Source organism: Salvelinus alpinus, chromosome 26 (genome assembly GCF_045679555.1).
Source record: "Salvelinus alpinus chromosome 26, SLU_Salpinus.1, whole genome shotgun sequence".
Taxonomy (NCBI): Eukaryota; Metazoa; Chordata; class Actinopteri; order Salmoniformes; family Salmonidae; genus Salvelinus; species Salvelinus alpinus.
This window is the reverse complement of record NC_092111.1, coordinates 22975102-22988867: the sequence shown is the minus strand read 5'-3', so window position 1 is coordinate 22988867 and position 13766 is coordinate 22975102. Positions and strand designations below refer to the sequence as shown.

At 43.0% G+C, this 13766-nt stretch overlaps 2 protein-coding genes across 2 annotated transcripts; one reads left to right on the top strand and one right to left on the bottom strand.

Moving 5' to 3' along the window:
* Positions 1 to 4782: 4782 nt before the first annotated feature.
* ndufs6 (NADH:ubiquinone oxidoreductase subunit S6) lies at positions 4783 to 9952 on the bottom strand. Its single transcript, XM_071368289.1, has 4 exons — positions 9608 to 9952; positions 5794 to 5847; positions 5477 to 5599; positions 4783 to 4916 (listed from the first exon to the last, which is right to left on the bottom strand). Exons 1-4 carry the CDS (start codon positions 9749 to 9751, stop codon positions 4848 to 4850), a joined length of 390 nt encoding a protein of 129 aa, XP_071224390.1. The 5' UTR covers positions 9752 to 9952; the 3' UTR covers positions 4783 to 4847.
* Positions 9953 to 10012: 60 nt separating this feature from the next.
* LOC139554963 (large ribosomal subunit protein bL36m-like) lies at positions 10013 to 11070 on the top strand. Its single transcript, XM_071368291.1, has 2 exons — positions 10013 to 10151; positions 10588 to 11070. Exon 2 carries the CDS (start codon positions 10606 to 10608, stop codon positions 10981 to 10983), a length of 378 nt encoding a protein of 125 aa, XP_071224392.1. The 5' UTR covers positions 10013 to 10151; positions 10588 to 10605; the 3' UTR covers positions 10984 to 11070.
* Positions 11071 to 13766: the final 2696 nt, after the last annotated feature.

Sequence of the window (13766 nt, the reverse complement as noted above, 5' to 3'; positions counted from 1 at the left end):
TGTAGCATGCCTAAGGCACGTTAATGCAGATGAGCAGGGACCCTGGGCATCTTTATTTTTGTGTTTTTCAGTCAGTAGAAAGGCCTCTTTAGTTTCCTAAGTTTTCATAACTGTGACCTTAATTGCCTACCGTCTGTAAGGTGTTAGTGTCTTAACGACCGTTCCACAGGTGCATGTTCATGAATTGTTTATGGTTCATTGAACAAGCATGGGAAACAGTGTTTAAACCCTTTACAATGTAGATCTGCGAAGTTATTTGGATTTTTACGAATTATCTTTGAAAGACAGGGTCCTGAAAAGGGCTGTTTCTTTTTTTGCTGAGTTTATAATCTAAAAAAAATACTGGACACGGCCCGGCAGCCCATGAGCCTTTTTTTAAATTACTTTTGTGCTATTTCTCTGTTGCCATAATCATCTATATTGAGCATTTGGCTGACCAGTGGGCAACGGCCGGCTCCCCTACCAAGATAGGCCGGCTGAGCTGAGGTGGCGCAAATTCGCATTCAAAGTCAAATGCGGATCATCAAAGCGAGTAAGACCCGCTCTGACTCTGTCAGTCACTCAGTCAAAACAGAAAACAGATGTAGTGATATCGTAAATACCTCATATGCAACTACTAATAAGACTAATCCATTAGCCTATTAACAATTGTTTCTGAATTCATAAAGATGATTAGCAATATGCAAGAGACTATGGTTGAGTTACACTAATAGGTCATGAAGAAATGTCTGAGAATGGATTCTAAATACAAGTGTATTTAATTACTTTGTAAAGCGAATGGATTCACATACAAGGCCTAAATCTTAAGTTACAAGGCATTAACACACGTTACAAGGCATTATTCAGAGCATGGTCAGAGAAAGAGAGAGAAACCATAGCCTGAAAGGCCATGCCCCAAAAGCCCATGGGGTGGAAAGAGAAAGAAAGAGTATCTCACCACAGCAGGTCAGGAACAAACAAGAGAAAGAACAACTAACCTTTTATAAGCATCTGAGTTGTTTGGATTGAAAACCTGAGTTGTTGACCAATAGTATTACTGCAAAGTTAACCTCCAATCATATATCAGATCTACAGGATGTAACCTTTGCTTCTCAGAGGTGTGACAATGACCAACACAGAGAATGTTGAATTCCTAATGACCAACACAGAGAATGTTGAATTCCTAAGACAACACATAGAACATTTATGCATACAGCTGATAAGAAGAGTGAATTCTGGGGCTGGGATGCCCTACATGGTAGGGTAACGCCAAAAAAGGGCTTGAGGCCGACACTGCTAAATGTGTGAAATTAACCGACTTATTTTCTAAAAGTTCTGGTCCGACACATTGGTGCGGCTGGCTTCCGGGTTGGATGCGCGCTGTGTTAAGAAGCAGTGCGGCTTGGTTGGGTTGTGTTTCGGAGGACGCATGGCTTTCGACCTTCGTCTCTCCCGAGCCCGTACGGGAGTCGTAGCGATGAGACAAGATAGTAATTACTAACAATTGGATACCACGAAATTGGGGAGAAAAAGGGTGTAAAAAATGTATAAATAAATTTAAAAAATGTAGAAAAGTCAAGGGGTCTGAATACTTCTTGAATGCATTGTAAATTGTTTATTATGGATACTTAAAATAAAGTGTTACCGTTGCTGGGTGATGCTTGATTTAGCAGCACAGACATCTCAGCTGCAGCAGTCAAGTGTAGTGGACGTAGGGAGGGAGGGAGGGAGAGAGCGAGAGAGAGACTTGCTGTCAGTTTATTGATATTTTCAGTGTACAAAACATTAGGAACACCTGCTCTTTCCATTACATAGACTGACCCGTTGAATCCAGTTGAAAGCTATGATCCCTTATTGATGTCACTTGTTGAATCCACTTCTATCAGCATAGATGAAGGGCAGGAGACAGGTTAAAGAAGGATTTTTAAGCCTTGAGACAATTGAGACATGGATTGTGTATGTGTGCCATTCAGATGGTGAATGGGCAAGACAAAAGATTTAAGTGCCTTTGAACGGGCAAGAACTCAAGAACTGCAAAGCTGCTGGGTTTTTCACGCTCAACAGTTTCCCGTGTGTATCAAGAATGGTCCCCCACCCAAAGGACTTCCAGCCAACTTGACACAACTGTGGGAAGCATTGGAGTCAACATGGGCCAGCATCCCTGTGGAATGCATTCAACACCTTGTAGAGTCCATGTCCCAACAAATTGACGTTGTTTAGAGGGCAAAAGGGGTGACACTCAATATGAGGAAGGTGTTCCTAATGATTTGTACACTCAGTGTATACGTAATAGTAATTAACCCTTAGGATAGGGGGGAGATATATGACGGTCAGGCACTTCTATTTTCAATATAACTAGTTAGGCTTTCATAAGGTATTATGAGCCAATAATCATCTATTAGGCATTTATTCAGTAAATTCAGTCTTTCCTTATCTAATACATGTGTTTATTCATTCACAACTAACCCTATGATGTTGCTGGGCACAGCACAGGCAGTGTGGTCCCCTGGTCTTCTAATACCAGTGCTGTGGGAAAGGAGGGTTGGCTTAGCAGAGACAGCTCAGAGGTGGGGTGCAGTGGAGGTATGAAGAAACCAGAGACACAGATGTACTGCCAGTTCCTTAATATGTTGGCTCTATATATTAGTAACACTTTATTTTAAGGGTTCGTAATAAACCATTTATAAATTGTGTGTTCACCATTTATGAATCATTACTCCCACATTAATAAACCATTTACTAATCATTAGTAAAGTATTTCTGCAGTGCCTAATCTAAAGTTAGTGTTATTTATATTTATTTAACTAGGCAGTCTAGTCTGGCCTACCCCGGCCAATCCCTAACCCCTACCAAGTTGGGCTAATTGTGCGCCGCCCTATGGGACTCCCAATCACGGCCGGTTGTGATACAGCCTGGAATCAAACCAGGGTCTGTAGTGGCGCCTCTAGCACTGAGATGCAGTGCCTTAGACCGCTGCGCCACTCGGGAGCCCCACTGGAGTTGCTAACCAAGACGACATTGAATGTCCTGAGTGGCCTAGTTACAGTTTGACTTAAATCAGCTTGAAAATATATGGCAAGACTTGAAAATGGCAGTCTAGCAATGATCAACAACCAAGCTTGAAGATTTTTTAAAAGAATAACGTGCAAATATTGAACAATTCAGGTGTACAAAGCTCTTAAGAGACTTACCCAAAAAGACTCACAGCTGTAATTTCTGCAAAAGGTGGTTCTAACACGTATTGACTCAGGGGTGTGAATACTTATGTAAATTAGATATTTCTGTATTTTCAATAAATTGCTAACAATTCAAAAAACATGATTTCACTTTGTCATTGTGTGTAGATGAGAGAAAAAATATATTTAATCAATGTTGAATTCAGGCTGTAACAATAAGTCTAGGAGTGATGTGGGCTGCTGTGGCTGAATTGCCAGGGCTGAATTGTAGCCCCAGTCCGCCCCTGGGAGTGAGGGGGAAGGGGGAGTGGAGGGCTGGATGAATGCAGGAGGAGTTCTTTAAGGATATCCCTGGTCCCTGTGAAGAGGGCCTTCATATGGGGTCTACCCCCATTTTAACTACTGCTTAGGTGTTCAAAGATTACCATTGCAATATTTTACAGATTAATTAACTGCATTGATAGTTTACTAAAATTAAAACACATTTTAGATTTTATTTACACCATCCAATGTGACTATTGAGTATCATGCCTTGTTGTGCATGTATGAACAATGCTGGAATAAAAGTGATTATGTACTGATATGATTGATTTGATTTATTCGGATCCCCATTAGCCAACACCAATGGAGACAGCTAGTCTTACTGTGGTCTGACATCATGAAAAAGACATTACAGACAAAATACTTCGCAATTTACATACATTTAAAAGTAGTGTGTATCTATCAATTACACATGTCAGTACAGACACACAAGTAGGTGACATGGGGTGAGGTGTTGCTTTATTTGTTTTTTGAAACCAGGTTTGCTGTTCAATTGCACTATAGATGGAAGGGAGTTCCATGCACTCATGGCTCTGTATAATACTGTTTCCTTGAATTTGTTCTGGACCTAGGGACTATGAAAAGACCCCTGGTGGCATGTCTGGTGGGGAAAGTTTGTGTGTACGTTGACTATGCAAACAATTTGGAATTTCCAACACATTAGAAAAACAAGCAGTCAGTATTTCCTCAACTCAGCCAAGAGAGACTGGCATGCATAGTACTAATATTAACCCTCTGATTACAATGAAGAGCAAGATGTGCCGCTATGTTCTGGTCCAGCTGCAGTTTGTTTTGCTACGTTGGTGGATATGTCTAATGAAAAATTAAGATACCAGCACTGGAAGTGCCACTTGAACAGAATAACTATTTAATAAGCCACTGTGTTTTTGCTACAAACACACACAGAATAACTCTTTAATAAGCCATTGTGTTTTTGCCACACACACAGAATAACTCTTTAGTCCCATGTCAAAACTAACCACATCACAGCTTCTACAGTAACCACAACACCCTGTCTGTCTTTCACCTTGTCGTTTCACTGAATTATTTATTGCATGAACACTTTTGACAAGTCAGACAATGCTGCCCTCTGGCAGTGGGATGGGGAACTGTAAAATTTTAAAAATCCCAGATGTTTTTCTGCAGGGTCCAGAAATACAACTCATTGCAATTACCATTGTGACATTTACTAGTCTCTCCTGGGAACCTTGATTTGGGTCTGTGTGCCAAGACTAGGCATTTACCAACTGTCAAAGCTTCCATATGCATATACCCCCACTCATAGGAACTCATACAGAGACAGGAGAATAGCAGATATCATTTATTAACCAGAATAACACTAAACAGAGCGAGATTGACTGAGAACAAGTCTCAATGATGATGGGTCTGTTTGAACTGCAGTCCACAGTAGCCACATGTGCCCACTTTAGTTTCTTTATCCTGGAGAAACACACAGACAGAAGACAGCAAACAGACATTAGCACAGTGGAACGTCACATCAAATAGACCAATTCACTGTGTAGCGTGAAGCTGAAAAACAGGAACTCTACCTGATGTAAAGGCCTATTCACTTGATTCGCGCAAGCCACCAAGCGTGCCATGAGGTCAGGCACAGCGTGAGGTAAAAGTTCAATTTACTTGAACCCAGAAGTGACACTGACTCCAAAGCACACCTCCATTGAAAAACAATGGCTTGCTTGGTGCAATGCCGTTCTTGCATGAGTCATGTGAACTCGATTTAAGATGGAAAAATTTAAAACAATATCGCTATGCCCACTCTTGTGCTTGTAATGTGGTCAGATTATGAGCATTACCAGGTTGATGTAGACTTTTGGGTGGCACAGGGCTGCTCCACCCTCAACACGACATCACTCTAGCTAGTGTACACCTCAGGAACAAGTAGAATAGCTAGTGTACACTACAGAGAAATGTATAACCACTGGCCAGTGTACACTTCACGGTCATGTAGACTAACTAGTGTATACTAAAGAAATTATTACCAGGTTGATATAGACTTTGGGGTGGCCTAGTGCTCCTCCACCCCCGTCACATGACACCACTCTGGCCTCAATGCCACTGACCGGCTCCTCAGCCACCAGCTTGATGGCAAAGTTCTTGTTCACCTGGAAACACACAGCATTGTAGTCCACTCTGTATTGTAGTAAACATTCCCTCTCAGTGGACTGCTCAAGATATGCATTGTAAATCTATCAATGCCCGGCTTTAGGCCATATTTCAACAGGTTGTTGTATGAATCAACAGCCCCCTTAGCCCCATGGCTGCCATTGATGCCCTTCCAGACCGGATGTAGTTTTACCTCTTTCTGTCGTCCCACGAACCTGGCCCGCCTGGGATCATTTTCATCATACACCTGAAACACCATGCAGACAGACACTGATTAGGAACATCGCTAGTACAATCAGATATAGCTGGGATTATGATCTACAGTGCCTTGCAAAAGTATTCATACCCCTTGGATTTCTTCACATTTTATTGTGTTACAAAGTAGGATTTAATTGTCTTTTTTCCCCCAACAATCTACACAAAATACTCTGTCAAAGTGGAAGAAAAATGTTAACATTTAAAAAATATTTATATAAATTACATTTACATTTACATTTAAGTCATTTAGCAGACGCTCTTATCCAGAGCGACTTACAAATTGGTGCATTCACCTTATGATATCCAGTGGAACAACCACTTTACAATAGTGCATCTAACTCTTTTAAGGGGGGGGGGTTAGAAGGATTACTTTATCCTATCCTAGGTATTCCTTAAAGAGGTGGGGTTTCAGGTGTCTCCGGAAGGTGGTGATTGACTCCGCTGACCTGGCGTCGTGAGGGAGTTTGTTCCACCATTGGGGTGCCAGAGCAGCGAACAGTTTTGACTGGGCTGAGCGGGAACTGTACTTCCTCAGAGGTAGGGAGGCGAGCAGGCCAGAGGTGGATGAACGCAGTGCCCTTGTTTGGGTGTAGGGCCTGATCAGAGCCTGAAGGTACGGAGGTGCCGTTCCCCTCACAGCTCCGTAGGCAAGCACCATGGTCTTGTAGCGGATGCGAGCTTCAACTGGAAGCCAGTGGAGAGAGCGGAGGAGCGGGGTGACGTGAGAGAACTTAGGAAAGTTGAACACCAGACGGGCTGCGGCGTTCTGGATGAGTTGTAGGGGTTTAATGGCACAGGCAGGGAGCCCAGCCAACAGCGAGTTGCAGTAATCCAGACGGGAGATGACAAGTGCCTGGATTAGGACCTGCGCCGCTTCCTGCGTGAGGCAGGGTCGTACTCTGCGAATGTTGTAGAGCATGAACCTACAGGAACGGGTCACCGCCTTGATGTTAGTTGAGAACGACAGGGTGTTGTCCAGGATCACGCCAAGGTTCTTAGCACTCTGGGAGGAGGACACAATGGAGTTGTCAACCGTGATGGCGAGATCATGGAACGGGCAGTCCTTCGCCGGGAGGAAGAGCAGCTCCGTCTTGCCGAGGTTCAGCTTGAGGTGGTGATCCGTCATCCACACTGATATGTCTGCCAGACATGCAGAGATGCGATTCACCACCTGGTTATCAGAGGGGGGAAAGGAGAAGATTAATTGTGTGTCGTCTGCATAGCAATGATAGGAGAGACCATGTGAGGATATGACAGAGCCAAGTGACTTGGTGTATAGCGAGAATAGGAGAGGGCCTAGAACAGAGCCCTGGGGGACACCAGTGGTGAGAGCACGTGGTGCGGAGACAGATTCTCGCCACGCCACCTGGTAGGAGCGACCTGTCAGGTAGGACGCAATCCAAGCGTGGGCCGCGCCGGAGATGCCCAGCTCGGAGAGGGTGGAGAGGAGGATCTGATGGTTCACAGTATCAAAGGCAGCCGATAGGTCTAGAAGGATGAGAGCAGAGGAGAGAGAGTTAGCTTTAGCAGTGCGGAGCGCCTCCGTGACACAGAGAAGAGCAGTCTCAGTTGAATGACTAGTCTTGAAACCTGACTGATTTGGATCAAGAAGGTCATTCTGAGAGAGATAGCAGGAGAGCTGGCCAAGGACGGCACGTTCAAGAGTTTTGGAGAGAAAAGAAAGAAGGGATACTGGTCTGTAGTTGTTGACATCGGAGGGATCGAGTGTAGGTTTTTTCAGAAGGGGTGCAACTCTCGCTCTCTTGAAGACGGAAGGGACGTAGCCAGCGGTCAAAATTATATAACTAAAATATAGTCATTGCAAATGTATTCAGCTCCCAGAGTCAATACATGTTATAAACACCTTTGACAGCGATTACAGCTGTGCGTCTTCTTGGCAAAGTCTCTAAGAGCTTTACACACCTAGATTGTGCAATATTATCCCATTATTTTTTTTCTTCAAAAGTCTTGAAAGCTCTGTTAAGACATTGGGGATCATGGCTAGACAGCAATTTCTTTGACATAGATTTTCAGGCAGATTCAAAACTGTAACTTGGCCACTCAGGAACATGCACTGTCTCCTTGGTAAGCAACTCCAGTGTAGATTTGGCCTTGTGTTGACGGTTATTGTCCTGCTGAAAGCAGACACAACCAGGTTTTCCTCTAGGATTTTGCCTGTGTTTAGCTCCATCCCATGTATTTTTATCCTAAAAAGTACCCCAGTATTTGCCAATGTCAAGCATACCAATGCCTCAAACAAAGGCTTTGCATTTAGGCTAAAAAGTGTATTCCTTGGCAGTTTTGTCGCAGCATTACTTGATTGCCTTGTTGCATACAAGATTCATGTTTTGGAATATTTTCATTCTACTTTTCACTCTGGTCTTTTAAGTAATTATTGTAGAGTCACTACAATGTTGATCCATCCTCAGTTTTCACAGCCACTGAACTCTGTAGCTGTTTTAAAATCGCCACTGGCCTCATGGTAACATCTCTGAGCAGTTTCATTCCTGTCCTGAAGCTCAGTTCAGAAGGACGACTGTATCTTTGATGTGTCTGGGTGGTTTAACACATCATCCACAGGATAATTATTAACTTGACCATGCTAAAATAGATATTCAATGTCTGATTTGTTATTGTTACCCATCTACTAATCACTGCCCTTCTTGATGAGGCTATCAAAAAAAGCTCCCTGGTCTTTGTAGTTGAATCTGTGAATGAAATGCAATACTTGACTGAGGGACCTTACAGATGTATGTATGGGGAACAGAGGGGTTAGACATTTAAAAAATCATGTCAACCCCTATTATTATTATTATTTCTTCACACAGTGAGTCCATTATGTGATTTGTTAAGCCACATTGTACTCCTGAACTAATGTAGGCTTGCCTAAACAAATTGGCTGAATACTTATGAAACAACTATATTTTAGTGATCTAATTTGTATTATAAACTGGGTGGTTCGAGCCCTGAATGCTGATTGGTTGACAGCCGTGCTATATCAGACTGTATACCACATGTATGACCCAAAAATATTTGTACTGCTCTAATTTCGTTGATAACCAGTTTATAATAGCAATAAGGCACCTCAGGGGGTTGTGGTATATGGCCAATATACCACGGCTAAGGGCTGTATCCTGGCACACCACGTTGAGTCGCGCATAAGAACAGCCATTAGGGCCAATATACCATGGCTATACCACACCCCCCGTGCCTTATTGCTTAATTCATTTAAAAAACATTAGTATTTTGAGTAGCTTGTTGACAAAAAAATAAGGAAATCAATTTTAATCCCACTTTGTCCAAATAAAATGTGAAGAAATCCAAGGGGTATGAATACTTTGGAACGGCACTGTAGATACGAGATAACTGATCACATGTACATACATTACATGATCCCAGTTTAGTTTCATCACAACCATCAATAAAATAGCATACAGTTAGCTATGTACAATGACACTCCAACTAGTTAGCTAAAGTGTCATCTGCCTTTGCTCTGACTAGCTTTGTCTTGACCGAAGTGGCAATGCCTACCGACTGTGAAAACGTCTACCCACCCCACTACTGTGGGTGAGCAGCTAACTCAAAGTTGGACCAAGGGTGCAAATCCTAATTGATAACACCAACATCTAATGTTAACACTATGCCAAAGGTTTGGTCGTGGTGCAAGTGTGTGCTGTTAGTTAGAGGCAAAATTACATATTTTCGGGGAAGCAAACACACACAAGCCTAACGTTAGAGCCTTAACTTACCTGTCCAGTGTGGGTAACTTGCTCGCCAGTGGTCGACACTTCTAGACTGTAGCGCTGTGCAGAAAGCGCCGATATCTTCAAAGGTGATACAAACACTTTAGCATTTCTACTGAAGGACACAATCCGATGCACAGCGGCCGCCATGTTTACAATGGACTCTGTACCCAGGATGCTTTGCAAAGAATAGGGAGATTCTCCGCCCTCCAAATACCCCCGCCTGGTCCAAGTGCTGGGTCTGGGAATTTCATTATATTATTCACGAATCGTTTGCAACCAACAGTAACATCATTATCATATTAAGGAGTGGATTATTGTAAAGATGTGGTAGTTTATCAATTCAGCAACGCGTTACTGTTGAAATGAAAGCGAGAAAGTGTGTTAATAAGAACCCACACAGAAACTGCTAACGTTCGTGTGACTTACGTCACAGTCAGGAAGAAGCGATAGCTCTGCTGGAGAAATCCTTCTTCGGCAGTGTTGTTTTGATTAAACGGTGCATTTCAGGGGTTTATTCCCCTATCTAAACCGTTCTTGTAGATGAAAGGTTGGTGCATATTTAGTTACATTCAGAAAGTTATTCTGATCAAGTAATGGTACTTTGCATTTGCCTAATCGGGCAGTTGAAGGACGATCGCGGCTGGCCTTGAGAATCGAGCATGCAGCATGAATCATGCGTTGTAAAACTAGCTGGAATCAGCTGCTAGAGCATACAAAAATGTATATTCTCCAAGACAAGTAAAGTGTAATAGACACTGCACATTATATTTTTTATCTGCATTATTTTGATTGCCTCCTCTCCTCCAGCACCATTCGTAGCTGAAAGGACTGGATAGGTTTTCATCTGTTGCTTTCACCTGTCATGTTGTCAGATCAGTGATAATGGAGGAATGGGAAGGACACAGTCTGAGGTATCACAACTCCAAGCAGGTGAAAACAACTCCAAGCAAGTGAACCAAAATATATGTTCTCTCTCTCTCCAGACAGGTGTTGGTGACATCATGGTACCACTCCTGTTGTACCGCATCGTCAGCTCCCTAACCTGCCATCTAACCCAGATCACCATCAGCCGGATCTACCCTAGCACTGCCACCACCATCTCCCGCTGCCTCTCCTCCCTTACATCCTACCCAGCCAGAGTGCTCCTGACCCCGGGTAGACCCATCCAGCCCCTGGCCTCTTCTCCTCGATCTTCTCCCCAGGATGGTGGCTCCCTCCTAGGCCAGTGTCAGCACCTGGCCTGCCTCCAGCCCGCTTCAGGGATGAAAACCAAGAGCGCTCTGAAACGGCGCTGTAAAGATTGCTTCTTTGTGGTACGGCGGGGTCGTCTATTTGTGTTCTGTAAGGCTCACCCCAGACACAAGCAGAGACAGGGGTGAAGAGGAGCAGGGGGGGTGACGACAATGTGTGTATGGTCCTCTAAATTGTTTGTTACTTGAATTGCCACAGTAAAGTTTTTGACTGATTGACCTTTTCCTATCCCACTGTCTGTCACCTATCACCATCACCTCCCTGTCTTCTCTCTTTCTCAACAAGTCCCTTATACTTTTTAAAACTACCCAGTGGAGAAGAAGCTATTCTGATACATGTAGTAGTAGCTGGCTAAGTGAAATATGGCAGCCTAAATGCACTGTTGCCTCAATGGAGAAAATGTTGCTACTATGACAGCTAATGCACCTATTCATCATTGAGTGGTTTTAAATAACTATGATACTGATCCAATGAAGACACATTTGGTCTCCTAAACCTCTCTGGTGTGATAAGACAGGAATATTTGGTCACGTTCCAATCATCATCCATAGCTTCCTATCTTTGTCTGCCACTCTTCATTTAATCAGGTAAGTTGACTGAGAACACATTCTCAATTACACCCACAACCTGGGGAATAGTTACAGGAGATGAATGAGCCAATTGTAAACCAGGGATGATTAGGTGACTGTTATGGTATGAGGGACAGCTTGGGAATTTAGCCAGGACACCAGGGTTAACACCCCTACTCTTACGATAAGTGCCATGGGATCTTTAGTGACCACAGAGAGTCAGGACACCCATCTAACTTCCCAATGAGGTATTGGGATATTTTTTTTGACCTGAGGAAAGAGTGCCTCCTACTAGCCCTCCAACACCACTTCCAGCAGCATCTGGTCTCCCATCTAGGGACCAACCCTGCTTAGCTTCAGAAGCAAGCCAGCAGTGGGATGCAGGGTGGTATGCTGCTGGCATACCATTCATGGTTACTTATCAGAAAGAAGTGGATAAGTGAAAGCTATGTTGAGACTAGTATAGTCTTTTTCCACCTTATGAACTGTAGAAGTCATGTCCAATGCCACATGGTGGTGCCAAAACCTCATAATTATACTGTAGCTTACAGAACTCTACAAAACACGAACACTAACGCCATAAATATCCTCATACAATACGCAGCAAGGACACACACATGCACAATATCCTCTGCACTCTTCAAGTGTATGCCCTTTTAATGAGGATCAAAAGGTTTTATAGATCTTAATAATTGGGAAAACAATTATTGCTACCAAGTTTTTGGTTGCCATGGAGGTCATTTGGAATATCAAATTGGCATATTGCTTTCCTCCACTCCAATCATTTCTATTTCTGGACTCAATTGAATTATATAACTACTCACTGCAAATGAGTTGCAAAATGATAGGAAATATAGTCAAGATGCTGACAAGGTTATAAATAATGATTTTAATTGAAATAATAATTGTGTCCTTCAAACTTTGCCTTCGTCAAAGAATCCTCCATTTGCAGCAATTACAGCCTTGCAGACCTTTGGCATTCTAGTTGTCAATTTGTTGAGGTAATCTGAAGAGATTCCACCCCATGCTTCCTGAAGCACCTCCCACAAGTTGGATTGGCTTGATGGGCACTTCTTACTTACCATACGGTCAAGCTGCTCCCACAGCAGCTCAATAGGGTTGAGATCCGGTGACTGTGCTGGCCAACTCCATTATAGACAGAATACCAGCTGACTGCTTCTTCCCTAAATAGTTATTGAATAGTTTGGAGCTGTGCTTTGGGTCATTGTCCTGTTGTAGGAGGAAATTGGCTCCAATTAAGCGCCGTCCACAGGGCATGGCATTGCAAAATGGAGTGATAGCCTTCCTTCTTCAAGATCCCTTTAACCCTGTACAAATCTCCCACTTTACCACCACCAAAGCACCCCCAGACCATCACATTGCCTCCACCATGCTTGACAGATGGCTTCAAGCACTCCTCCAGCATCTTTTCATTTTTTATGCATCTCACAAATGTTCTTCTTTGTGATCCGAACACCTCAAACTTAGATTCGTCTGTCCAAAACACTTTTTTTCAAATCTTCCTCTGTCCGGTGTTTGTGGTCTTTCCCCCCATCTTAATCTTATCTTTTTATTGGCCAGTCTGAGATATGGCTCTTTCTTTGCAACTCTGCCTAGAAGGCCAGCATCCCGGAGGCGCCTCTTCACTGTTGACGTTGAGACTGGTGTTTTGTGGGTTTTATTTAATGAAGCTGCCAGTTGAGGACTTGTGAGGCGTCTGTTTCTCAAACTAGACACTAATGTACTTGTCCTCTTGCTCAGTTGTGCACCAGGGCCTCCTACTCCTCTTTCTATTCTGGTTAGAGACAGTTTGCCCTGTTCTGTGAATGGAGTAGTACACAGCCTTGTATGCGATCTTCAGATTCTTGGCAATTTCTCGCGTGGAATAGCCTTCAATTTTCAGAACAAGAATAGACTGACGAGTTTCAGAAGAAAGTTCTTTGTTTCTGGCCATTTTGAGCATGTAATCGAACCCACAAATGCAGATGCTCCAGATACTCAAGTAGTCGAAAGAAGGCTAGTTTTATTGCTTCTTTAATCAGAACAACAGTTTTCAGCTTTGCTAACATAATTGCAAAGGGTTTTCTAATGATCAATTAGCCTTTTAAAATTATAAACTTGGATTAGCTAATACAATGTGCCATTGGAACACAGGAGCGATGGTTGCTGATAATGGGCCTCTGTACGTCTATGTAGATATTCCATTAAAAATCAGGCATTTCCAGCTACAATAGTCAATTACAACATTAACAATGTCTACACTGTATTTCTGATCAATTTGATGTTATTTTAATGGTCAAAAAATTTGCTTTTCTTTCAAAAACAAGGACATTTCTAAGTGA